Source organism: Onychostoma macrolepis, chromosome 24 (genome assembly GCF_012432095.1).
Source record: "Onychostoma macrolepis isolate SWU-2019 chromosome 24, ASM1243209v1, whole genome shotgun sequence".
NCBI classification, from domain to species: Eukaryota; Metazoa; Chordata; class Actinopteri; order Cypriniformes; family Cyprinidae; genus Onychostoma; species Onychostoma macrolepis.
In genome coordinates this window covers 16,735,707-16,763,672 of record NC_081178.1, presented here as the reverse complement: position 1 = coordinate 16,763,672, position 27,966 = coordinate 16,735,707, and the positions used below count along the sequence as shown (strand labels likewise).

The 27,966-nt window shown below is 37.7% G+C and overlaps 1 protein-coding gene across 3 annotated transcripts; it reads right to left on the bottom strand.

Moving 5' to 3' along the window:
- Positions 1-15: 15 nt before the first annotated feature.
- On the bottom strand, positions 16-27,502 carry topbp1 (DNA topoisomerase II binding protein 1). 3 transcript variants are annotated; one of them, XM_058765719.1, is made up of 30 exons: positions 27,252-27,502; positions 26,756-26,855; positions 26,495-26,629; positions 25,014-25,157; positions 24,676-24,857; positions 24,299-24,492; positions 24,022-24,213; positions 23,533-23,696; positions 23,211-23,374; positions 20,804-21,054; positions 20,422-20,723; positions 20,157-20,329; positions 16,682-16,893; positions 16,173-16,495; positions 15,794-15,979; positions 15,580-15,695; positions 15,325-15,448; positions 14,261-14,425; positions 14,047-14,140; positions 13,719-13,914; positions 12,549-12,772; positions 12,039-12,178; positions 8,970-9,069; positions 4,865-5,028; positions 4,664-4,792; positions 4,498-4,587; positions 4,180-4,341; positions 1,908-2,036; positions 434-556; positions 16-153 (listed from the first exon to the last, which is right to left on the bottom strand). In XM_058765719.1, exons 2-29 carry the CDS (start codon positions 26,840-26,842, stop codon positions 449-451), a joined length of 4,650 nt encoding a protein of 1,549 aa, XP_058621702.1. In that variant the 5' UTR covers positions 26,843-26,855; positions 27,252-27,502; the 3' UTR covers positions 16-153; positions 434-448. The 3 variants fall into 3 exon arrangements, with proteins under 3 accessions (XP_058621702.1, XP_058621703.1, XP_058621704.1); XM_058765720.1 differs by lacking the exon at positions 16-153 and having other exon boundaries at positions 15,794-15,958; XM_058765721.1 differs by lacking the exon at positions 16-153 and having other exon boundaries at positions 485-556; positions 1,876-2,036; positions 27,252-27,501.
- Between the last annotated feature and the right edge of the window lie 464 nt (positions 27,503-27,966).

The window sequence follows — 27,966 nt, the reverse complement described above, 5'->3', positions numbered from 1 at the left end:
CACTCTTAGTAGTCGGCTGGTGGCAGGCTTAGCCATGACCAGGGTAAATCATTTACATGCCCATATAGGCCACCAGACTTCTCAAGCAAATCCAGTTATGGCACAAAGTGAATGTGTGCGACAGGCATCAAGGGATTCCATGCATACTTCAGTCTAAAAAAAATATAGTAATCTGTTATTTGGAGTGAAAAAAGGGGGACAAAGACTAGTAGAGGGCAGTGAGTTTAAACACTAAAAATGACATCAATTAAAATGAGCTTAATTGTGTAGGAAGAGATGGCACTTTAAAAAAAAAAGGTTGGTAAAAAATTGTTTATTATTACATAATGTTATTATTCCTATTGTTACTATAGGAAGAGTACTGAACGAGATCAATCAAGTGATGTGTATTTGACCAAGTAATAACAATATGAATTGGTTCTATGACATTTACCAGACAGCAGCAGCATCAAAAGAAATCTGTGCACTTGTTGCCATTAGAAACGGAACGGTTGCTGTGGACACATGATTCTGATGTCTTTCGTAAGGAGGCATTACACCGGGGGTCAAACAGGAACTGCAAACAACACCTTGAGTAAATATTCAGGGGATTCATCGAACAGAGTGCTAAACTGAATTACAAACCACTTTTAAATGGATTAAATGAAGTAGACCGTATTACAATGCAGCAGACTTTTTATGAGACATCTTTCAAGTTAATTTTCTCAATGTCTAATTTGTCTACCTGTACATCCTGTTTGGCTACGCCAATAATTTTAAAGGATAGTTCACTCAAAAATGTAAATTATATTATTAATTACGTTAACTACTCTCATGTCGTTCTGTAGACCTTTATTATTATTTTTGATAATAATAATACTTTTTGTGCACAAAGAAAACAAAAATGACGCATGTGTGTGGTGCTGCTGACGCAGGAGCCGGTGATCTGACGTAGAACCTAGATGCAGTGCGCCTTGTTTACAGGCAGTAGAAGATGCTACACATAAAACAGTCTTCGTAAACATGTCTGAAAATGAATGCAATTTTTTACCCAGCCTTACTTATTTTAACCAGAATATACAGACGATGAACTAAGAGATAAATGTTCTACATCAGAAAGCCAGCTCCTGCGTCAGCAGCAACACACGCATGCGTCACGGTACTCTCATGAACGTGTGTCGAAGACTCACACGGAAGAGAAGAAATTATTTAATAAATTTGTTATTTTTGTTTTCTTTGCACACAAAAAGTATTCTCAGCTTCATAACATTACAGTTGAACCACTGAGGTCACATGGACTATTTTATCAATGTCCTTACTACCTTTCTGGGCCTTGAATGTGTCAGTTGCGTAGCTGTCCATGCAGGGTCAGAAAGCTCTAGGATTTCATCAAAAATATCTTAATGTGTGTTCCGAAGATGAATGAAGGTCTTGCAGGTTTGGAACGACATGAAGGTGAGTAATTAATGACAGAATTTTCATTTTTGGGTGAACTATCCCTTTAAGCCTCTTTCTAATTATATTTATATAGTACTTGTCCATCCATTTGAGAGCAGTTTGGAGGATAAAAATAAATAAATAAAACTTGTTTTTGTATGGAATAGTAATACATAGTAATTTTAGGATAAAATTTCCAGTAAGTCTGTCCACCCTTCTATTATGTGAAAGACACTCCCTCTGCAGGCACAAAGTGGTAGTACAGAATCTAGAGATGTCTACCATAACACAAATGCAAGCTTGTGTAATTCTGTCATTTTTTTCATTTTTTTATGCACGACTTTTCAATAGGTTTCTTGGACTGTGCTTCACATTATGAATTTATTTTTTATTGACAAGTCAGACAAATATTTTATCTACAATGTAATAATTGAATAAAATCACTTAAATACATATTACATTAGCATTTGAAATTGGATGTTTCATCTCACACGACTCTTCTTCAATGTGGACATTTCCCCAGAGGCTTTCCGTTTGCGTGAAGATGTATCTTGAACTTTTTCTAGATCATCCGTAGCTGCACCAGGAAGATAGTAAGCATCCATTGAAGGAGAAGGCTCCTGAAAAAAAAGTTAGCTTAAACTTAGCAAACATATGCACTGCATGTTTCAGAGTGAAGTGTGGCATCCAGTGTTTTCAGTGTCTCTGAGATTGGGTTGCTTAAAATGTACATTTGGGAAAGAAACATATGCAAACCTTCATAAACTTGTAATGAGAAGCACTTTAACAAAAAGAGCATGTCAGCAAAAGAAAAGCTTGATGGTTTATCTTTTGAAAATGAAGACAGTTGTACAGTAAAAAAATAAATACATTTTATACTTTAAAAAATATTTGTATAGATTTATTTTTTCAGTGAAATGTTGCAATAGCAATATTTTTCATTTTGTTAAATATTTTAATTTAGTAATATTAATAAAATTGTACTATACATTTTTATATTGTGATTAATTTTCTTAAATACTTTAGGGGTCTAAGAACTGAAGGTGTGGGAACCTTACTGTATTTAAAATTATTTTCTTATTGTTTTCTCCACTTAAACTGTCTGGGCATCAGAGACTGTAAGTTGTAGAAAAGTTCCAAATTTGGTGGGATGGTATTTCTTAATTTTGATTTTTTTTTTGAAAAACCTAGTTTTGGAACTCCTCTTACGATGTTCATCCACTCATCACAACACTGTTTGCAACACAGCTTCAGACAATGCTGGCAAAAAAGGATAACAAATCCTATTAGGTCTCATAGTTTAAAATCTGTGTAAACTGTTTAATAGATTGACTTAAAATTCATTATAGTTTCATCAAGTTTAAAGGGTTCATATGATGCGATTTCAAGTTTTCCTTTCTCTTTGGAGTGTTACAAGCTGTTCATGCATAGATAAGATCCCTAAAGTTGAAAGAGATATTCTTTATAAAAGTTAAGACTTGTCCACGCCCCCCTAAAACGGCTCATGTAGTATTGTTGCTGCCGCCGGCACCATGTCCTGGAGACACGGTTTCTCGTTGTGAAAGCGAAAGTACTTTGTTTGGGCTTCCAAAAGAGGACACAACTAGAAATCAGTGGTTAAGTTGTATTTACAACACTGTTCCAGAACAGTGCAACGCAAATATTCGAGTGTGCAGAGCATTTTACAGAGGACTATTTCCTGAACCTGGGAGAGTAGCCTACAATGCTAGCTGTTTCTATAAAGTGCGGCAATTCCAACTTTGCAAGGACAGTCTGGGGCTTCATATTTAAAGAATTTGCCACTGACTATTCAAACATTAGTTTTGAGCAGTGTAGAGTAGCGCTGGTTGTTTGTCGTTTCCGATCACAAATGCAGATATGGTTTTATGTTTACGCGGCACGATACAACACGTAAAAAGCTAGTATAAGTCACTATAATCAGTAATTATGTCCCCACTGGATGCAACAAATGCCTTGTTTATAATGGGTTTTATTGTTTTTGTCTCATTGCGCGTTGTCCCGACACGGCATCACAATACGGTAAGGGGCGTAACATTTCCGTCTCACGCTTGAGGTATTCGGCCAATCACAACACACTGGATAGCTGGCCAATCAGAGCACGCCTCGCTTCTCAGAACGATGAGCTTTGTAAAAATCGGGGCGTTTCAGAAAGGCGGAGCATAGAGGAGCAACAATAATGTAAAGTATGTGGCAAATTATGTGTTTTTTGAACCTTAAACCACATAAACACATTGAATTACACCAAATAATGTTCTTTTTAGCAACGTCATATGACCCCTCTAAAATCTAATCCAATCTAAGGAAATCTGTGATCTTTTTGTTTTTATATTCTAATGATACACATTCGAACTTTTGCCAAGTTGCCAGACTAATGTATTGCTGTCCAAATAAAATAAGGAAATAATATTATTTGTCTATTGTAATACAGACTTAAAGACTTGTAATAATATTTGAAAAGCCACATGGCCTTTAGTTAACTATACTTTCTACATGAGCTGTTTGTACTTGGACCCCAATAACTGCTGCTTGCGACTGTATTTCTTATTTTGTTTAATATTTAATTTAATATTTGCTTAAGACTTTTACTGCAAAATAAATTAGTTTTTATTATAATTATTATTATTTTGTAGTCATATCGATATACAATTACACAATTTTGGCCAAATTGTGCATCCCTATATACAAGCACAGCAAAACAAGCTTGGGGGGGGGGGATCCCCAAAACATGCCATCATCTCTCACCTGCATGAGGTAATCAGCAATGTACTCTGGTTTTAGACATTTGACCCCTTGAGCTGCAGCTTCACTGACATCCACTCTGACGTCACCTGGTTTTAACCGACTAAAATCCACAAAGAGGTGAGTTGTCTCTTTAAACAGCGAAGGAGAAGGGTCTGGCAACACCTATATATGGAGAGAGAGGGTTAATACAAGACAGAGTAACAGAGTAACCAGAGGAGGGGGAAACGGAAATCACTGCCTGTAAGGTCACAGAAATCAAATGATATTTATGGATTCAGTGTGGAATCAAAAGAGAAGAGAAGACAAAAGACAACAGACCTCGGCTCCCCCGGACTGCAGCAGCCGTCTGAATCCAGCCTCTCTGGCCTGGTCAATATTCAGCATCACAGTCCAGCCGCCGAATGCACCCTGCACATCAACAGGATTAGGTGCTGCACCATGTACACTTGCATCGCTCATCCAAGCAAAACATATATGTGTGTACCTCCTTGTTTGAGCTGCCTTGTAGTGTTTTCCTCCATCGCATGGCTGCCAGTGCCAGTCTCTTCTGCTGAGAGTTGATGGATGGCAGAGCGTCCAGGATGGAGCTGCTGCCCCACTCGTACTGCTCCTCCTAATACACATACAGGATATGAACATCATCTTTTATCACTGAAAGATACGAATCACAAATGCAGACACATACCTCTATGAAGTGTCCTTCTGCACGACAGGCCTCCAAATATGAGCGGTGAAGAATCCACTTGCCTGCTGCCATTGCTGCCAGATACTTCTCATTCCTCAGAGGATAACCAACAATCACATGAGTGCAGCTGGGATCAAAACTCTGCTTCTCCAGCACAACTCCACCTGCACATGGCCACATTCATGACGCAATCAAATAGAGAACAATTAGGTATGAAATACAACAACTGAATGTAGTAAAAATACAGAGTAACGCCAGTTTCACACCGCACGCGCAAGCAGAGCAGAGGCAGCGCAGAAGCGGCATGTATGCAGAGCGTGAGCAACTGAACCGCGGCTTGTGTACTGCAAATACAGACGAGTATCGTTCATTCGGCCACGCTTTTCAGGTGTTCTCCTACAGCTGTCTGTCATGTGCTTTGATATGGGCAGCGCCGTGTTCCCCTCTGTCACGTGTATAACATGCTGTACATATAGTTTACATGATAAAAAGTAATCTTAAAGTTAATAAATGCCTCTAGTTTTAATAATCTAAACAGGCCTTTGAAGTGGGCAATAACTCCTGGCAGTGATGTGTTTTCGTGTAGTTGATTCTATGCTAAATCTAATATTTGATGTGTTTTTTTTTGTTTGTTTGTTTTTTTAATGTTGTAGATTTAAGTAGAAAATGAGAATCGCTAAAATTATTGAATATATTTTGAGACAAAGGTCTTCTTAATGATTACCAGTTTGGTTTAAGTTAATTAAAGCAACAGTTTTTCAATAACTAGAAGAATATGTAAAAGTATGGTATTTGGGGTAAAAAGCTCCCCTGCTGTTGGGGCGAAAGGCACAATAATTAACATGATAATTAATAGATGGCTGACTTTTCCAATTGTTGACATGACATGGTTCATATGGTATCGTATAGCCTATTATGTTGGGTGTCCACCTTAGAGATAATCACCATGTTTATAATGAAACCATCATATTTAAAAACATGATATTAAATCATATAATAAAATAAAATTTGTTGTTACTACTGTAAATCTATATTAACTTATGGGATCTCCTTCAATGCTTTCAGAATCTTTACTTTTTATTTTGTTTCTGTATTTTAAAATATATTTTTATATTAACATTTTAATGACAGTATATTTATTGAACATTATTTATCAAAATAAGCAGAAAATAGCCTAACTTTGCTAAAGTGATTGATTTGAACAAGTATTAACTTAGACAATAGTATCATTTTTTATTTTTTTTTTTTAGCTAAAGTATTTATCAATACAGTGTGCCTTTTACCCCGTGATTGTGAAACACGAAACACCTCACATGATTTTACGGTGAAATGTGTCATTTTTCATGTTAATCAGGTCAATTTTGATTGTGGCTTTCACTGTAATTTTACTGTGGCTTTAATTCAGCGTAAGCGGTGAAGCAAAAATAGACTCGGCGCCGAAACTATTGCGGCACTGCCGCTTCTGCTCTGCTCCTGGTACGCGCTGCCTCTGCATGCGGTGTGAATGCTCTAATCTGTTAACATGGGCGCTGAAAAAAATATGCGCTGCTTACGCTCTGCTTACGCGTGCAGTGTGAAACCGGCGTAAGTCCCTGTTTACACTAGTGCGTTTTCATTTTAAAATGAAAACGATCCTCATCTACACTGGCGTTTTCATTGCGTTTCAGAAACTATAAACGAAAAAGCATGTCACATTATCATTCATGCAGGTACAACCATAGATATGTATAGGTAGATGCTCTATTATTTAGATGTCTACGTGCTTGGAGTGGTTGAATAGGGAATCTACCTATATATATCTATGGGTACAACAATGAGCACGATGTTATTGTTTACACGGTCGTCAAGGATTCGCAGAGAGAATATGGGCAGCCACACCATCGTTTTCAAAAGTCAGAGGGTCAGCAGTGTTTTCAAAATCAGTTTTCGACCTCAAACCGCCGGAGTAGAAAAGACAAGCGTAACCTTAGCAAAAAGTTATGTGTTTTAAAATGTAAACGCACTAGTGTAAACGGGGACTAAAACATGGAAAAAACAGTATGGTGAATGGAAAATTTTATATTTCCAGGTTATTATAATTATGCATTGTTATTTTCATATTCATACAGATATTATGTATTATGAATTTCCTTATGAAGTTATCTATGAATTTTGCGTGTTGCTTTTCACTTACTCACTTATTCATCTATTATTTACACATTTATTAATCGTGTATTCTCAACATACACTGCCGCTCAAAAGTTTGGGATAAGTAAGATTTTTAATGTTTTTTTTTTACGGGAGTCTCTTCTGCTCATCAAGGCTGTATTTATTCTATCAAAAATACAGAAAAACAACAGTAATGTGAAATCTTATTGCAATTTCTAATATTGGTTTCCTATTTTAATATACTTTAAAATAGAATTTATTTCTGTGACTCCAGTCTTCAGTGTCACATGATCCTTCAGAAATCATTCTAATATGCTAATTTATTGAGAGTGTTGAAACTGTTGTGCTGGAACGTATTGTTTTTTGGAACGTGATACTTTTTGCTTTGATTCTTTGATGAATACAAAGTTAAAAAGAGCATAATTTGTTCAAAATAGAAATCTTTCCTACGACTTTTTATTCATTTAACATCCCTCCTGAATAAAAGTATTAATTTCTTTTAAAAAAAGAAATGAAAAAATGAAAAAAAATGAAGAGCCTGCATGCTCGTAACGTAACACACTATGCAAATTTTAAATAAATTTCTTTGATACTTTTGGAGCTTTGGTGTTGCTGACTTTGCATTTCTAATATGCTTCTACTTGTTTTTTAGTCGAGCACCCATTTGAGATCGATGTGCGTGCGGTTGCTTACTCGGTTATTCAAAAGTTTGGGGTCAGTATTCACTTTTTCTTCCTTTCTTTTTTTTAAATTGTATATTTTAACAAAATTTCTTTAAATAAATGCTGTTCTTTTTAACTTTTATTAATCAGAGAATCCCTCAAAAAAATATGAAACAGCACAACGGTTTCCAACATTGATTATAAATCAGCATATTAGAACGATTTCTGAAGGATCATGTGGCACTGAAGACTGAAGTAATTATGCTGAAAATTCAGCTTTGATCACAGAAATAAATTATATTTTAAAGTTTATTAAAATAGAAAACTTATTTTAAATTGCAATAACATTTCACAAAATAACAGGGTTTTTTTCCTGTATTTTTGATCAAATAGATACAGCCTTGATGAACAGAAGAAACTTCTGTAAAAAACAAAAAAATCTTACTGATCCTAAACTTTTGAGCGGCAGTGTATATTATTGATTGTGTGACTGTATGTGACATGTATACTTAAGGATGATGTTGTTTAAGTCAGTCTCCTCTAGTTGTGTGTAAGTGTGTGTGTTAGGTTGAGATTAGGACAGGGGTACCTTCTCCTTTTCTTCTCTCGCATCTTGCATTAACTATTAGGCGCCTATCTATCCTATTGATTGTTTGTATTTCAAAAGGTAGACTTGTATTACTCAAATTTGGTAATTCAGATTGATTACTCAGATTGGTAAATCTATAGATTGATCATTTATTTTTACTCCGAACTTAATCTCATGGATGTAATAGAGTTTGTGATTGTAGTAGAGTTTATACACACTCTTCGTTTTATACTTTTAGCACAGTGCTTTAATTAGCAAGCTAATGAGGGCTTTCATAGTAAGATGGTGAAAAATAATTTCAATTTAAGATGACTGTCTTTGACCATTGTGCTGTTTTGTGCAGTTTTTTAGGCTTCCTACCACAAAAGCTCATTTTTAAAAACAGTTCATCTTTTAATCTCAGGACCCATGCATTTTGTTTTATTCCATTATGCTCTATTCTATTTGCTATTGCTCTATGCTATTATGCTATGTAGCTATTTTTGAACAAGCATTATGTGAAAGCTCAGAACAATACGTGTCTAACTGGAATCTGACAACATGCCTAACTTTATAAATGGTCCATGAGACCAATTAGCTAATTAGTTGATTTTGAAAATATGTAGTTTTACACATCCCTAAATTAAATTCAGTGCAGTCAGGTATACTGACAGATACCATAAAAAGTACAAGAATTGGGAAGCACTAGGTTGCTTTGTGTACTAACCTAGCTCTTCTATGAGATGACTGTAGTCGATGCGTTCCTGTGGGTTCAATGAAGACAGCAAGAATCGTGGAGGATCCTTGACCTCCTCTTTTTCTTCAATCTGTTTAGAATAGATCCAGTTAGATCAAATTTGAATAAAATGAATTATAACTGCTGTTGATGTAAAGTTCAATTAACACTGTTTCATTCATGAATGAATTAGCATTTTTAACATATTAGTTGAATGAATGATTTAATGACTCACTCATAAAAGGTAGCCACTTGCTGCCACCTACTTGCATAATGTAACTTGCACTGACTGACAGCCTGTTTACAACATGCAGAGACCCAGTGCTGATACTGGTGAAATATAAGCATTCTTGGAAAGCCTCATGTCCAGTCAGATTTGAGAATCTGAACTAAGTTATACAGTCATGGCCAAAAATATCAGCACCCTTGCAATTCTGTCAGAAAATGCAACACTTCTCTCAGAAAATTGTTCCAATTGCAAATGTTTTGGTATTCACGTGCTTATTGTTTTTGTTTGCACTGCAACAACACCAAAAAACAGAGAAGAAAAGTCAAACTTGATAAAATTTCACACAGAACTCAAAAATGGACTGGACAAAAGTATTGACACCTTGTCAAAATTGTAGGAAATAATTGCTTTTCAAGCATGTGATGCTCCTGTAATTTGTATTTAGACACACCTGTGGCAAGTAACAGGTGTGGGCAATATAGTAATCACACTTGCAACCAGTTAAAAGGGAGAAAAGTTGACTCAACCTTTGTGTTGTGTGTCACACTGAGCAAGGAGAAAAGAAAGAAGTGTAAAGAGTTGTCTGTGGATTTGAGAGAAAAAACATGGACAATCTCAAGGCTACAAGTCCATCTCCAGAGATCTTAATGTTCCTGTGTCCACTGTGCGCAATATCAAGAGGTTTAGAGCCCATGGCACTGTAGCTAACCTCCCTAGATGTGGACGGAAGAGCACAATTAATGAAAAATTACAAAGAATGATTGTTCGAATGGTGGATAAAGAACCCCGATTAACTTCCAAACAAATTCAAGCTGATCTGCAGACACAGGGTACAAGTGTCAGCTCGAACTATCCACCACCATCTGAATGAAAAGGGACCCTATGGTAGGAGACCCAGGAGGACACCACTGCTGACACAAAGGCATAAAAAAGCATGACTGGAGTTTGCCAAAACCACAATCCTTCTGGGAGAACGTACTGTGGACAGATGAGACAAAAGTAGAGCTTTTTGGTAAAGGACATCATGGCACTGTTTACAGAAAAAGAAACGAGGCCTTCAAAGAAAAGAACACAGTCCCTACAGTCAAACATGGTGGAGGTTCAAAGATGTTTTGGGGCTGCTTCTGGCACTGGATGCCTTGACTGTGTGAACGGTATCATGAAATCTGATGATTACCAAAGAATTTTAGGGCGCAACGTAGTGGCCAGTGTCAGAAAGCTGCATCTCCACCAGAGGTCATGGGTCTTTCAGCAGGACAATGACCCGAAACACTTCAAAAAGCACTCAGAAATGGTTACAAACAAAGCGCTGGAGAGTTCAGCAATGAGTCCAGATCTGAATCCCATTGAACAGTGGTTCCCAACCTGGGGGGCGCCAGAGTTCACAGCGGGGGCGCGGGAGCAGATATACTTTGAGATGGGGCTGGGCGATAAAATGACAACTACAATTACAGTGATATAATTTTCCTCGATAAAACAAGTTCGATAAGCATTCAATGTAATGTTTATGCGGGAAGTCCAGTGAGAAGCATCTGAATTCAGCGAAGAACACAAATGACTGGTATAAACTAGTATCACTCAACTGATATAAACAGTTATAAAAAAATAGTTTCAATCCAGATAAAACAGTATGTGCAACGATACAATCAGAAGGCTTTTCAATCTACAAATCGCCGTCATTTACCAGGGATTTACTGTAGTAACATTAACTGCACCATGGTATTGTGGCAGAAATCTCTGGTATTTATATCAAATATATTATATTAATATAGACGTGTATTAAATGTATTAAAGGAGTAATGGAATGTAATTACACTATTTGTGATTAAGCTATAGGCTAGCATTTGTGCATTTATAATAAATGTATTTAGACTACTGTTTTACATATAAATAGGCAACCTAGAAACCATATAGTTGCACTTTTACCACAGTATTGAGGTGCTATATGTGTGGTTTTAACTCTGGTTATCATGATGTAAATGTATGCTACTATGGAAGAACAATGGTTCATTTTAATAAAACTCAAACAGTCAGAAAAATAAAATTTCACCATATAAAAAAGGAGGTTGTTGCAATTTTTTTAACATGTTTTTTTTATCTTACTGATTTTGATAATGAACATAAATTTACATCTGCATCCTAACTCAAACTACTACTGTCAACTCAATGTCAAATGTGCATTTCTAAGAGACAAAATACATATGGGCGTGTATAAATATAATATGGGAGGGTTGGGGGTTTGGGGCGGCTCAGATTACCACATGTGTACGTAAGGGGGGCCCATGAAAAAATGGTTGGGAACCACTGCCATAGAACACCTGTGGAGAGATCTCAAAACAGCAGTTGGGAGAAGGCATCCTTTAAATCTGAATGACCTGGAGCAGTTTGCAAAAGAAGAGTGGTCCAAAATTCCAGTAGAGAGGTGTAAGAAACTCATTCATGGTTACAGGAAGCAATTTTTTTTCCAAAGGGGGTACTACCAAATATTAAAGTTAAGGGTGTCAATTTTGTCCAGTGCATTTTTTTTGGGTTCTGTGTGGAATTGTATCAGATTTGACTTTTCTTCTGTTTTTTTTTTTGTGTTCCAATGCAAACAAAAAATAAATAAACATGCGAGTACCAAAACATTTGCAACTGCAACAATTTTCTGAGAGAAGGGTTGCATATTCTGACAGAATTGCAAGGGTGCCAATATTTTTGGCCATGACTATGCATCAATAAAACCACACAAGCTTATTTATATAGCAAAAAATATATGGTTATCATAATCACAATATTGAGCCACTCAAAATCAGCCAATGCTTCAACGAGAGCGCCCTAGGTATGTGTACCTGTGGAAGGGAAGGAACTACAGGTTTAGAGGTGGGGAATGCAAGAGTAGGTGCTTCAGGTGTTTCAGGGTTCTGTAGCGTGTCGGCTGGAGGTGGGGTCACCTTTGGCTTCAGCTGTGCATCAATGACTTCAAATGCAGCTGGGAAGGGTCAGAAGGGTTGAATCAGAACATTTATAATGCAATTTCACTCCTTTACACAAGGGTTCAAAAGTTTGAGGTAAGTAAGTTTTTTTTTTTTTTTTTTTTAATTAATACTGTTATTCAGAAAGCGTTTAGGGATTAAACGGTTACCGGTATGATAAACCATGATAAAAAAGTCCCGATGGTTAGTATTACCATTTCATATTTAATTATCATTAAAACTATTTTTAATGTTTTAATATTTATGAAAACAAAAATAAGCTTTACCCTTACAACTATAAATTACATTTGAAACTGTATTTAAGTTGAATAGAAGTGTATCTGCAAAAGTACGAAAATTTTCTAAAAATTTCAAGTTCTCTCATACCCATTTCCACAAGTTCAGAGTCAGTCATGGAGTCCCTGGCTGTGTGGTCAGAGGGGGGCGGTGGGACGATGGCGAGGGTTTCAGAGTGCTGGGAGGGGCTACCAGGCCACTGCAGGTTATCAGCCAGTTTAGCTCTCTCCTCTCGTGCTGTGGGGTCATCCCACACGATTTGCTCACTCTGAGACGGCTCTGTGTTCAGGTCCACAGCTACTTGACGTGACATTCTGCCAAAATTATCAAGCAATCTTAAAAATGCAACTTTCTCAATGGGAAAAAGTGGTGCAACAGCTTAAAGGGTTAGTTCACCCAAAAATGAAAATTCTTTCAATAATTACTCACCATCATGTCATTCCAAACCCATAAGATCTTTGTTCATTTTCAGAACACAAATTAAGATATTTTTGATTAAATCTGAGAGCTCTCCGACCCTCCATAGACAGCAATATGCATAAGCATAAACTGCAATGTTAACAGATACAGAAACGTAGCAAGGACATCGGTAAAATAGTCACATCACATGTGACATCAGGGGTTCAACCGTTATTTTACGAGTTATGAGAATACTTTTTGTGCGCAAAGAAAACAATAAAATTATTAATGTAACAATTCTTCTCCCCGAGTTACCGTCTTCCGCCATTTTGGAGAGTACTCCAGAACGTAATCAGCGTTGTTTACGTTCAGCATGTGAACGCTTTATCCTGAACGTAAACAACGCTGATTACGTTCTGGGGTACTCTCCAAAATGGCGGAAGATGGTAACTTGGGTAGAAAAATGTCACACGGACTATTTTACCGATGTCCTTGCTATGTTTCTGGATCTGGGAACATTGTAGTTAAGTTGCTGTCTATGGACGGCCAGAGAGCTCTCAGATATCATCAAAAATATCTTTATTTGTGTTCTGAAAATGAACAAAGGTCTTGTGGGTTTGGAACGACATGAGGGCGAGTAATTAATGACAGAATTTAAATTTTTGGGTGAACTAACCCTTTAATGTTAACCAGCATATAATGCGCCTGAGTAAGACGTATCAGAAACAGAAGCAAGAACATGTGCTGTGTCTGCATTCCCTAGTAAACAACTATAAACTGTGCTGTATTCTCTCAGATGCTACAAGCTTTGAGAGAGTGATGGGATCAGAGAGAGTACTCAAGCTAGTCTTGTTTTTATACCGTAGGGCCTCTAAAGTACGGCTGCGTCTTCCTATTCGCCCCAGGCTGTCCGGGGTGTGGGGTGAGTCTAGTCCCCCAGAGCCTGTTCTGGCCAACCGCGAGGAGCCTCGACGACCGCTGGTCAGTTTAGTAGCAGACATGATCTCTTGAAGTTGCCTTTGAAGACTCTCTCTCATCTCAAGTGTTTCTGTGAGATCTGAGGGAGGGAGAAGATAAGAAAAAGAAATGAAGAGAGAAAACGAGCTGTGAATTGTGACTTTAGATTCAGAGAGAGACATGATTGAGATTTAATACATAAATCAAAGATACATGTTTAAAGATGACTCACTTCTTTCAGTGCTGATGGTCTGATCTTTCTCAGGCTCTCCCACACTGACACGCTGAGGGGTTGAGATGTCCGTGATGCTGTCAACAGGACTAAGCTTTTTAAAAAAAAAAAAAAAAGAAAATCAATATTTTATAAGTTACAGCATATTAAATAAGGCTCCATATGCTAGGACTAAAGTGTATGGGTAGTGCAGTGCAAGGTATAAATCTCTCACCCTGGTTTCCTCATTCTCTGTAAATGCCCTGAGTCTGGTGCGGGGGGTGGGAGGAGGAGGTGACCTCTGAGTGCTATCTGCCACCTGACTCATGGTGAGGCTCATTTTGGGGTTGAATGTAAAAGGGTAGAGTGACTCAGACACATGCTTCTGCTCATCTGCACACTGAAAATAGAATGTACAATGGGATTTAAACCCCCACATTTTCACTATGCTTTGAGATAATTTTTATGTACTAATAAAACAGTTTACATCTTTGTTGCATGTTCAGATAATAAATATGAACTACAATTTTTTTTTTTACTTGATTGATTAAAAGTAGCTGCGTTTCCATTACAGATTTGCGTAAAACTGTAGCAATATTTTATAAATGTCAATAAAAAAAGTTTTGCAAAATGACAGCATTTGCATTAACCGATATTATGCGACTAAAACTTTTTTTTTTTTTCTTTCGTAATAAATCATGGTGACTGATTTTGGTAGGTTTATGTATATTGTAGCCACTACACTAGCCATTATATTTAATGGAAGCCACGGATGCTTCTGAAATGTGCCGCAGCTGATATTAACACAGGCATTGTCTAGAGTGGCCGCGATCAGCTCTGGTATTCATAGAGCAGCCGTAACGTGCTGCAGATGTGTGCAGTGTAAATTGTCCAAGCATTAATGGCAAGGAAAGCCCCTTATACTTGAGAGCGGCCACATATGAAGTGTTTCTTAGAGGTTATAGTACATTGAAGAACGATCATATGACTTTTTTTTTTTTCATACGCCATGTGACCTGTAAATGTGGAAAAAAAAACTGCTTGCAAAACCACTTTATGCGAGCGTAAAAAAAACAATATATGGGCATTTTTGCCAAATTGACGCATTTCCATTAGGCGTATTTGCAATTTGCTTAATTTAAAGGGTAATGGAAACACAGCTGGTGATAGTAAAGACATTATAATGAAACAAAAGATTTGTTTTTCAAATAAATGCTGTAAATGCTTAATAATCAAAGAATCCTGAATAACTGCATCACAGATTCCACATGTGAGACATATATTTAGATGTGTACATACAGCCTGTAGCCAGTGTTGTGACACTATATGTAGTCCTCTCTCTTTGACAGCTTTGTATTCTTTACTGTTGTCTCCCACTTTACCCTGGTAGATGTAGTGAGTCACAGAGTCATCACACGACCACCTATAAGGTGAGAAGATGCATTAAACTCCACCACTTTGCCAAAAAACAAATCTGTATTTCCTACCAACATCTCAGATGGCATTATTACTTTTAGACTGACTCACTGAAAATGAGAGAGATTTGGCATATACCTGAAGTCTGCGCCTAGTGAGGCGGCCACTGCATTGAGTTCACTCTGTTTCTTGCTTAATTTCTTGCTTACACACACCACCACCCCACTAAGAGGAGCTGCAGCCTTCTGCTCCACCTGCAAGACACAGACACACCTTTATATATCTTTATACACATAGAGGTTGTGTGTGTATGAGTGTGTGTGTGTGTGTGTGTGTGTGTGTGTGTTTGTACCTCAGGTTCAGGCTCTTTTCCCAGTTGTGGACTGGCAGTCATGGCTGCGAGGCTTGTGACATGACTGCGATTGCTGTTGGCAACTGCAGCTTTAAGGTTCCTCTCAATGACCTCTGACAGAGGAGTCTCAGCCCCCTGACCTTGCTGAGGATTATTACCAGGAGTCTGCAAATGGTCAAACACATCCTACAACACAGATGTACCACCATATTACAAAACTTTATTTAGTTTTATCTTAATCATTGTGCACTTCTCTCTGACCACTAGAGGCAATATAATACTGAACAGACAATGATTTGTAAATGGGATAAAGATTCTGACACAAAGCATAAGATTTTTTCTGAAATTATAATTAGATCTCTTCCCATGTCCAGCTCACCTTTGTGTTAAAGGAGGGTCCGAAGAGTTTGTCTCTGCTCAGGAACCGAGAGGGAGTGTCTAGTTGGAGGGAAGAGTCTTTCTGCAGGGCTCCTTTGGCCTCCTCCTGTCCTGGGGTGGCAACATCCACCTGCTCCTCCTCTCCCTGTCTCAACTTCCTGACTGCTGAGCGGACAGTGCGGCTCTGAAAGCGAGCCGTGTCCAGAGGGGTGATGGCAGCACTATTTTGTGGACCTAGTAGTGGTAGCTCTGGAGAGCGCTGAAGGAGGCGCAGTGGTGGCGGGTCTTTCTGAGATGCTCCGATAAAACTGTCCTCAGTTCGCTCTATGTAAAATCACAAAAAAAAAAAAAAAAAAGAGTATTTGGTGTCCAAGTGGTATATTATACTGGTTTATGACATTTTTAAAATTGTCAGTCAAAATTGAATTTCAGGCTTAAAACCAGAACTCCATCATAGCAGGTTGTTAATTAGTCACAAACAAATTCGTTATAATTCTACTTCTGACTGACCTGGTGAGGGAGGCAGGTCAACCAGGTATCGTCCTTCATCAGCACGCTTCCCTGTTCTGGCAGACTCTAAAACCCAGCGGATTGCGACTGCAGGTAGACCCCATTTCTGAGCAGCCTGGTACTTTGTGCCCTCAGGAGTCTGGAGTACCAAATGAGTGCTGGCCAGCATTCCTTTTCTTTGATTAGCAGTCCGCACAAAGTAATCCTGAACACTGCAGACAGATGTGTAGGGGGAGAGAAATAAGAAAACATTACTTTTCTGCTCTGAGAAAAGGTAATGTTATTAAATAAAAAATTATAAATGCTTATAATTATTAATAGTAAAATTGCAGTTTTAAAATGCTATTTAAAAAAAACTCAGGCTTAATGTAAGGCAGGGTTTCTGCAGGATTTGTGAAAGCAAATTCAAGACTTTAAAATTTATGGAATAAATGGAAGTGGACACATCAGAATGAAATTAATTTATGATTAAAACATATCTGCCAGTGGGATTAGAAAAATGACATTTTCAAAGGAAAAACAAGTGTATTTTTCTGATCCTATTGACTAACATGAACTGCCTTTTTTATTATTTTGTACTGTTCTCTTAGGTCCCCTTATAATGTTATAAAATTGTTTACATCAAAAATAACAATTTAGAAGTAATAGGCTATTTTCTGTCCTGATTTTCGATATAACCAGCACAGCATTGCCTTTAGTTTTAATCTTTCTGCAAATAACGCATTGAATTGTTCCCTGTTTGTTAACGAATCCATGGTATCCTAGGTGTGCTGTTTGGTAGCAGTCTTTCATTTGAAATCCATGTTTCCAGCATCTGTAAAACTGTGTTTTTCCACATCAAAAACATATCTAAATTGCGACCAATGCTCTCAACGTCAAATGCAGAAATGTTAATTCATGCGTTTATGACCTCAAGGTTAGACTATTGTAATGCTTTATTGGGTGGTTGTTCTGCACGCTTGGTCAACAAACTACAGTTGGTCCAAAATGCAGCAGCTAGAGTCCTTACTAGAACCAGGAATGTGACCATATTAGCCTGGTTCTGTCAACACTGCACTGGCTCCCTATCAAACATCGGACAGATTTTAAAATCTTGTTAATTACTTATAAAGCCCTGAATGGTTTAGCTCCTCAGTACTTGAGCAAGCTCTTATCACATTATAGTCCTCCACGTCCAATGCGTTCTCAAAACTCTGGCCGTTTGATAATACCTAGAATATCAAAATCAACTGCGGGCGGCAGATCCTTTGCCTATTTAGCACCCAAACTCTGGAACAATCTACCAAACACTGTTCGGGAGACAGACACACTCTGTCAGTTTAAATCTAGATTAAAGACCCATCTCTTTAGCCTGGCTTACACATAACACACTAATACGCTTCTATTATTCAAATCCGTTAAAGGATTGTTAGGCTGCATTAATTAGATCAACCGGAACCGGGAACACTCCCCATAACACACGATGTACTCGTTACATCGTAAGAAGAATGGCATCTACGCTAATATTTGTCTGTTTCTTTCCTATTCTGTTTCTCAGTCCGTATCCGATCAGATGGTGGATCAGCACCAAGAGATGATGTCTACAGCCCTGATCGTCAGCGGAGACCAGGACACCCAGATGACCCCCAGAGACATATCCCCAGTGAAAACCTTGACTAAAATATAATAAAACTAAAAATATAACAAAATAACTAAAAATATAATAAAATACCTAATTACATAATACTATTATTGTTAGAAATTGCAACAATATAAAAATAGACAGAGAAACAATAAATGCATTAAACTATACATTACAATTACAGCAAATGAATAAATCATATAAATGAAAAACTTCAAATAATGAATAAAACACAAATATAACAAATACATTAAATTATAAATTAAAATGCTCCATCGGGACAAGACCACGGGAATCAGATAAGCCCTTTACACAATCTGACATGGCTGCGGTTGGAATTGAACTGCGGGTTTCGTCTGGTCAGAGGAGAACTGGCCCCCCGACTGAGCCTGGTTTCTCCGAAGGTTTTTTCTCCATTCTGTCACAGAGGAGTTTTGGTTGCTTGCCGCTGTCGCCTGGCTTGCTCAGTTGGGACACTTAATTTCTAGCGATTATCGCCGATTTGATTGCACAGATACTATTTAAACTAAACTGAGCTAGACAATGACATCTCTGAATTCAATAATGAAATGCCTTTAACTGAAAATTGAGTGTTTAATCTTATCATTATACATTACTGACACTCTATCCTCCAATTTGATACTGTTAAGTGCTTTGACACAATCTGTATTGTTAAAAGCGCTATATAAATAAAGGTGACTTGACTTGACTTAAAATGAAGTGAACAAAAGACCAAGTTCTTACTGCCGCAGTCTGGCACTTCATTAAAAATAAGGTTCATCCACTCTTTCCTAGCGTTGGGATCAGAAGGAAGGCAATGCAAAGACTGTGTTTTTCACAACTTGGCACTGCACAGTGTCTTCTATTCGGAGTGATATTTATCGTTTGGTTTCGCATAGACCTGTGTTTGCCTCTCGTTATTTACACTACGTGTGCGAATTGATGGGCGGGGCTAAACAGGCAGTGATGTAGAAGTAGGTGTTGATCTTCTTCTGCAGAGGAGGTGTTTAGCCACACTACTACGTCATAAAGTGGCACATTCCACAACCTGTCATTTTGGCAGATTGGGTTCAATATAAGCTATTTTTAGACTAAAGGGCCTTGCACACCGAGTCCGAAATTTTCGTATGCGTTATCCTTTCCTATCAAAATGCTTGTTACGGATGTGAAAACGCAGAAAATCTAACCTGATACGAATTTTTTTTATGACGGACGAATGTTTCGGAGGCAGTGTGTAAACGTGATTGACACAACGTGAGGACATATTTATTTTTTAACGTGCGAAAAACTCTTTATATGTTCATTTTGCATCTCAAGTATATGTATCTTGATTTAAAGGTGCTGTATGTAGGATTTTGACTCTACTAAAGCATAAAAATACCATAATATGTTTGCAGATATTTAAGAAACATGCTAAGTTAACATACTTGTTTATCTGAAAAACAATGCTACAGTCAGTTATTCTCCTTTGAAAATGTGCATTCCGGCCCGGAATGTCTGTGTTTGTTATGGTTTGTGAAACCCGCCCACTGCCAGTTTACCCAATTGTATTTCAGCACCGCGGGTTGCCAGTTGGCGGAAAACACCGCGTATTTAATTGTATTCATTGTCATGTGCGCTTGTTTCTGTTGGTGTCATTAATCTGGCAACCTGCGTGTGCGTCAAGTCTGAGGAGGAGGGGCCGGGTGAAAAAAACCGTCTCCAATACTTTGAATTTGGATTGCAATACCTAGTTCAATCCTACATACAGCACCTTTAAGGATATTTAGATATTTGTACTGGAAAACAAGACAAGAATACTAAGGAAGACATAACAATATCTAGAAAGTGAGGACTGTGAGCAAAAGGTCTTACCTTGCCCCCAGGTGTTTGGCAAGCTGAATAAGAGACTCTCGCTCAGCTCCAGTGAACTGACTGACAGACAGCACACAGCCTTTCAGAGGAGAGAAGCCGTCTCTCACTGCTACTGGAGTGAACAGAGGATGAGAAGGTAGTGGCAAAACACACTGCTGCTCCACACACATGGCCTGAACAAATACACAAAAACAGTCCATTAGTAATAAATAAACATCACAAAGAGTGTCCTTCCTGTGCATAGACTCAAACGTATCTTTCTTACCAGCCAGGTATCTGTCGCGACCTCATCTACTGTAGCCTCCACATCACAGCCCAACAGTGGCACGATGGCATAATGCGCCACAGCTCTCGAGCGGCCGACCAAGATCTTCCCAGAGTTTTCCATGACTAGCTCTGAGAGCTGCGCTTCAGCCTCAGCTCCAAAACCAACCAAGATAAAACGCTTCCCTGCAAAAAGGCCCTCTGAGGTTTCAACCAAGGTTGAGTCCTTCACTGCAGGTGGAGGCTCTGGAAGCAAAAAGCTCTGCCTGCTGCTGGTACTATTAGTGGCCTGAGGCAGCTCCACTAAAGGAAAGACAGGCAGGGAAGAATAAGGGAGATAAACAGGTGTAGACAGAGGAGGGTTTAAATATTTATCAACTCACCCACAGTCTGATCATTCTCCATGTACTGTGATAGCAGGTCTTCCTCTGCTCTGGCTTGTCGGCCTGGACTAGGGGCAGGAGGGGGAGCTACAGAGGGTCTGGAGGCACGGGGGGCAGCTTTGTGAGGAGCAGGCATATCAACAGCGGCTGGGGCAGGGGGCAGAAAGGAGGGGTGAAAGTAGCCATCCTCTGGGAGCAAGGAACCATGGGAGAAACTGTCCAGTAACCACTGCACGGTCACTATATGGGGTCTGAGGAGAAGAATACATGTCTTAAAAGCACATTTGAATTGTTTAAACTGCACCTTATTTTTGGCCAAGGAAGCCGAATTAGATAGGAAGGGTCCATCTGAATGACATGTACCATGAACCTTACGCAAGGGGTGTGCGATTGACAAAATATAACATCTCAATATTTTCTGGAATTTTATCAATAACGATAATTAGACAATATTTTGCTGAGTGTGTTATTGTGCTGGTATCTCACATCGTGTCCTAACTACACACGACGCGACAAGCAATAAAAGGTATCTTTTCCATGTTAATCGTAGTTTTTGTCCTAACGAGCCGCGACGGTGACACGCGGAATTTCTAATTTAGAAACGGTTTGAACAACAAACAATCGCGGCTGGAACAACAATATACAAACCAATTACAGATTATGTGCTTTATTCAATGTTAAAAATGTCTAATGTGAGTTTGACTATCATATTGCGTGGCATTTATAGCCATACTTAAAGCAACAACAGACAGTTTACCTCAGATCTTGAAAATAAATTAAAGCAAAGATGTAGGCTACGTTAACACTGTGAACTCACAGCAAATCAACGAGTGTATTCCATAACAAAGATGGTATCATTCACTCAGTATGTACATTTAAAAATGTTAAAAAGGTTTAATATTTATGGATTAGATTAGATTAGAGAGCCTGCCCACACACGCGATATTTGATTGATTCTGTCACGTTGCGTGTAGTGTGGACACCTAAATTGCTTGTCGCTGGAATCTTGTTACGTCCCGTGTAGTTAGGACATGGTGTTAAACCGACTCCTAAAGTTTTTGATATTCTTCATATTCTGTGTAGTGGTCAGTTCACACTGATAGAAATTAATATTTTTTCAATAAGTTTAAGTTGATTTTTACCATTTATGGGCATTTTTACTTTTATAAAGCTTTTTTCTTCTAAAAGTGTGCATTGTCTTTTGAGTCAAATTCTTACATTTACCACCATCAGTGAATTAGAACAAGATGACATTTGGTGTGTTACCAAGCAAATGAAATCAGTACCAAAATTCATCATTGCAATGCAGAGGAAACACCAGCTGCATCTGAAATGGAATTTAGATGCATTTACACCAGGGGCGGTTCTAGACCCTTTTTAGGTGGGCTTCAGACACCCTATTTGTCATCTCAGCCCCCCTAAAACTATAATCACCTATTTGAATGATCAGGCCAGTGCTGCTTCCTCAAGAAAGGTGACGTGAGAGAGATCTCAATGTGGTACTCACACGCTGTGATAGATCGTATAACTTTAATAGGCAACTGTGTATATTTACCTCATCCAGTAATACGGTTTTCATAAGCACAGTAAGATACTGTTTATTTAGGTAATTTGTATCATTGTATCTAATGGTCTCTCTGAGGGCAAATCCCCCCTGAGGGTGTAATCCTAGAAGTGCCCCTGATTTACACAATGTTCAGTGTAGGACATGAATGCATTTAACCTGCCGTTACAAATGCATAAATATTATTTTGATCTATTAAACATAAAACATTGAATACTGATATTTGAAATTACTTAAATAATAAAAAGATTCTGTGAATGTCAAATTAAAACCGCCAGTAGGTGGCAGCAAGTCACTGTGAATAAGTGAGTCATTGCTCACTTATTTGAACCAATCATTCAAAAGGTTGATTCATTCATGAAACAAAACCTAGTCATTTTGTGCAGACATGTAAAACAGTGCTGTGGCTGTGTTTGGAATTTTTTTTGTGGGCGAAATAGAAGAAAAACAGCCGATATGGTGACTAAAACGCAAGTCTCTTAAATTAACTTATTGTTTATTGAACAATTGTAAAAAAATTCAATATCACATTTGTAATTATAATTGTAATTGTAAGTATAAATCATTTTCTGCCCCCATGTCTTGAATTTGTGATCATCATTCTAAATGTATTTTAATAGACTGAATCATGCAGTGAAAGAATGCACTCTAAATGCACGCGCGTGCGTGTAATGTATGCGTGCACTCTGTAGGTGTGTTTTGAATGGTTTTTGCTAAATATTGATAATGTCAAATCGCACATCGTTAAAACAACAATTACGATATTATTGCAGAAGATATACATCACACACCCCTACCTTGCACATTCTGCAACTAGTTACCCTGACATGGATTTCGACTGACCTGTGAGTGGCTTTGTCAAGGAATACTTTGACCCCTTGGTCTGGTTCACCCATCACTATATGTGTCAGCTCTTGGCTGGGCTGGTTGAAGCGCAGCCCTCCGGCAGAGTTCACCATCCGCCGCAGTTTCTCCAGTTTCTTTCCTGATAAGCCACATAGATATAACTGCAAGACAAAAAGAAAGTGAAAAAGGTTCAATGATTTTTTTCCTTCCAGATTCAACGTTTAAATTCACACAAAAGGATATCACTTAGGATTAATCCTTAGGATATCACTAAAATATGTTCTAAAAAATGTTCAGGAAATGTTTAAGACAAACTAACCTTAAAGCCATCCAACAGGTCATCAACTCGACAAACAGTAATGTCAAACGAGTCAACTGGATCAGGAGTCTCTATGTGGCTGATTCCTGCTGTGGTGAGGGCTGTTTCATTGACATTCATACTGATATTGGAAATATGGCTCAATCCCAGAAGTGAGGGACCTTCTGCACAAACAAATGACAAAGAAACATACACCTGTCAACTTAATAAATCAGACATTGGAATTGGTCATAATTATAATCTATTCAGGTGATATGTTTTATGAAATATATAAAAATAACTAACTTGTATACAGTCAATATATAAAATAGTACAATCGAAATAAATAAAATAGTGTCATATCTATACACATTTTTCCCAGAACGTTCTTGCAACCCGGTAGCAATTCTTCCACGGCCTGGTAGTGGGTCACGACCCGGTGGTTGGGGACCTCTGACGTACAACACAAATGGTGCCTCAAGCGGAACAATAAAACAGTGTTTTACTCACCCTCTTTGCTCCTGTTGGGTCCTGTTGGAGTGGAGGTGTTGGGTCTGCCTGGATTCTCCTCCGCTCTCTTCTTTCCACGCTCCACGGCATACCTGCCCTCATCCTGACAGAAGCCCTTCTCGATGCTGTCAAACAGCCAGTGCATGGACACACAATATACGTTCCATTTACGGGCAAACTCATATTTCTGACCTGAAATGCAACACAAAATGAAGTGAAGAACATGCAAGAACTGTGTCCCAAAACATACTGATGAGGTCAGAGATTATGGGGTCACCTGTGGGTTCACTGACAATAAGGTGAGTACACTCATTCATCTTGAGCTGCCCCGTGTAGGTGCCTCCATTCTGCTCACACAACCTCTGAACCTCTTTACGCTCCACAGTAGAGAGTCCAGTCACACACACCGTACAGCCTTTCAGGACTGGACACTGATAGTCCTCCGCATTCAGTTCAGAGTGATGGAAAACACTGTGGGGGAAAAAAAATGATTGTGAAGGCTTTTTTTAGTCCCACCCTCATGCTGGTGCACAAGTCATCAGAGAAGAGATGTTGTGAAGGGAAGGGAAGTATGGATAAATTGTTGACAGAGAGTTGTCAATTTTGATTTCACTGTGACTTATCCCATGGTGACTTTAACCATGTAAACATTACCTATCCTGAGACTTTTCCCAGCATGCTTTCACCCAGCTGGGCAAAAAAATGGGCTTCCCAAGGCTTGCAGCCACCAGGTATTTCTTACTCCCCACTTCACCTGCCACCAGGTGAGTAACAGACACATTGAGATCACGGTAGACCCGTCCACCCATCAGCTGGATAAGATCCATCACTTCACTCTACAAGAACAACAAAACAGCTGCTTATTTGTCATGTAGATCTGCACATACAGATGTAATTATTTCACTATTTCAACCCCACTTTATACACTCTGTACGCAAAGATGGAGAAAATAAACAATTATGTATTAGACTTAATCAAAGTTTTTTCCTTACCCGTGCCTCTTTGTCAAGGTTGGTGCAGGAGACCGTGACATCAGCCATGGCCATGTTGTACACGGGCTGCTCTGCTTTGGGCACACATCTCTGCTTCTGCAGACAAAACAGCACTACGAGAGGACTCACGATCCTGCATCCCAGCTGCGAATGAGACAAACATACAGTTTTGTAAGATTTAACATTGTGAGATTATTGATAGTAACATTTATAATGTTACAGAAGATTTCTGTCTCAAATAAATGCAGTTTAAAAAACCCTCGATTGCACCAAAGTTTGAATGTAAAAAGACAAAAAACAAGAGTACAGGTATTAAAACTTAAGTTATACATCACTCTCAGCTTTTTTTTTTTTTTTTTTTTCTGTAAATGACGGAGAGATTAGTGATGTACCAAAATTTCGGGAACCAAAAATATCCTGAAAAAAAGTTTTGGAAGGCCAAACTTATTTATTAAAAAAGTAATGTTTAATTAGTGTTTCACTGATAACACCTTTTGACTTTGTGAACATGATAAAGATACACAACTGGTCAAAAGTTTTTGGACAGCAAAATTATTATTTATTTATTTTTTATAATTCTCTTCTGCTCACAAAGCCTGCGCTTTTTTGATCCAAAATAAAGCAAAAGCAGTAATATTGTGAAATATTTATACTATTTAAAATAACCGCTTTCTATTTGAATATATTTTAAAATGTAATTCATTCCTGGACTCAAAGCTAAATTTTCAGCATCATTACATTACCAGTCTGCAGTGTTATATGATTCTTCAGAACTGTTTTTCAATATTTAAAACAGCTGAGCACATTTTTTTCAGGATTCTTTGATGAATAGAAAGATCCAAAGATCAGCATTTATCTGAAATAAAAAGCTTTTGTAACATTATACACTATACCATTCAAAAGCTTGGAGTCAGTATATTTAAATCATTATATCTTTTTTATGAAATTATAGAAATTAATACTTTGATTTAGCAAGGATGCATTAAATTGATCAAAACAGTGATGGTAAAGACATTAATAATGTTACAAAATATTTCTATTTCAGATAAATGCTGTTCTTCTGAACTTTCTATTCATTAAAGAAACCTACATAAAATTCTACTCTGCTTTTTTCAACAATAAATGTTTTTTGAGCAGCAAAAATAACTCTAGAGTCGCAATATATAAAATTTGTTCAGCAAAATAGCTTGTTTTTGACTGGTTTATCACCTGAGAACAACTATTTTGAACAGTATACAGAGTTAAATTACCAGAATTTAATTAGAGAGACTTTCTCTGTTTCCTGCTAAATGAGAACGTTAAATTTGGTTTTGGTGTCTCTGTAATAAAGTCCAAAAACTCATTTCAAAAGTTTATCACTAACCAAGATCAAAAAAACTTATGGAAATAAAGAATATGGAATTATGTTTTCTCTGGATGGAATGGAACTAAAGTGGCCAACTGCTTATCATTGTAAAAAGTGAAACGTCACACAAACGCACCCTCCTGAAGTGATCAAAGGCAGTGCTGGTGAAGTCACTGAAAACAAACAGGGACTTGTCATTGTGGTCCAGCTCTAGTGCGGCTTCCTCATCCAGCGTCTGCACATATTTCTCAGACTGCAGTTCCACTATTGCCTGAAGACGAGCATATGATTATATGAACAAAAGACATCAAGTAGTACTATTAAGGTTCAAAGGATATTATAAGACATAAGAAGCATTTAATGACAGAGGTTAACAAGAATGACACATTATGATCACCTTATAGGCCCGGAGAGCCAGATCACTCTTCTGTCCATTGTGTTCAATAAATTTCACAATGTATGCCTCCTTGTTGACTTTTGACATGGTGGCATATAATCTACATCACGTGGAAACAAACGTGCAAAGATTTAATATCATTAAACAATGTAAACATCTGCTAATCATTAGTATTCCCTTATCTCATAGTGTTATTCTGTAATGTAATACTATACAGTATATTCTATTTTTTTTATTAGGTTTAACAAAGTAAATAGCAACTTAATGCAGAGATAGAACAAAAACTGGATGCTACTTAGGACTGACACTAATAATGCACATTCGACTTCTCACTGCAGGTTGTTTTGTTGTTATCTTATAAACAAGGCCAACAAGACATTAAAGAGTGTCAAACTGTTGCACAGCTCTAAAACCAAGTAATCTATCGCGTGTCTTTTTTAATTTATTCAAATAAAACAACCTAAACAAGCACTCATAATAACAAACGAAGACTTACCGCGAGACAGAATCTCGCGCTACTGCGCGGTGATTTCGAGGATTAAAACTAATTACTAAAAGAGTTTGATCTCATTTCAACTTAGTTTCTATCACTTCTGCACAGACACACATAGAAACATCTCTTGTATTAGACCGCAGGATCATTCATTAGCTGAGCTTATTTATTTTGAAAATCTATGACAGTGAAGCCATATTCCAGACATTCGCGCCATCAGCTCTGAAAAAAACTTCCGCTTCACTTCTGTTTCTTTGGTGAAATGGGAGAAAATATTAAAATATATGACCGCCACCCACCGGACTGGAGGAGTGCAGCGTCAGAAATGAAAGAAATAGTTAAATTCAACTATTATTTTCACTCTAGGTATTTTTGGAAGTGAGAGGAAAACATGTAATTATTTTCCAAATGCTAACAGCGTTTTTTAAGCTGTTACCATAGTTACATATTCATTCTAGCGGCGCGCGATTCGTTTTTCTGAATCGAATCTTTTCAACTATTTGATTTAACTGGCTCACAAAACTGATTTGTTCACATGCAAAAATGCTTAGTATTGTAAATAAATTGTAGTATTGTTTATATTTAAATGATATTTAGCCTCTAAACGGCGACGAGTCATGGGTCTAACTTGGAAAAAACTGTCGAACAAAACGTAATAAACAATAGTATGTTTTTAAATGTGGTGTAGTGATAGATATTTTTTAATTATTATTATTAT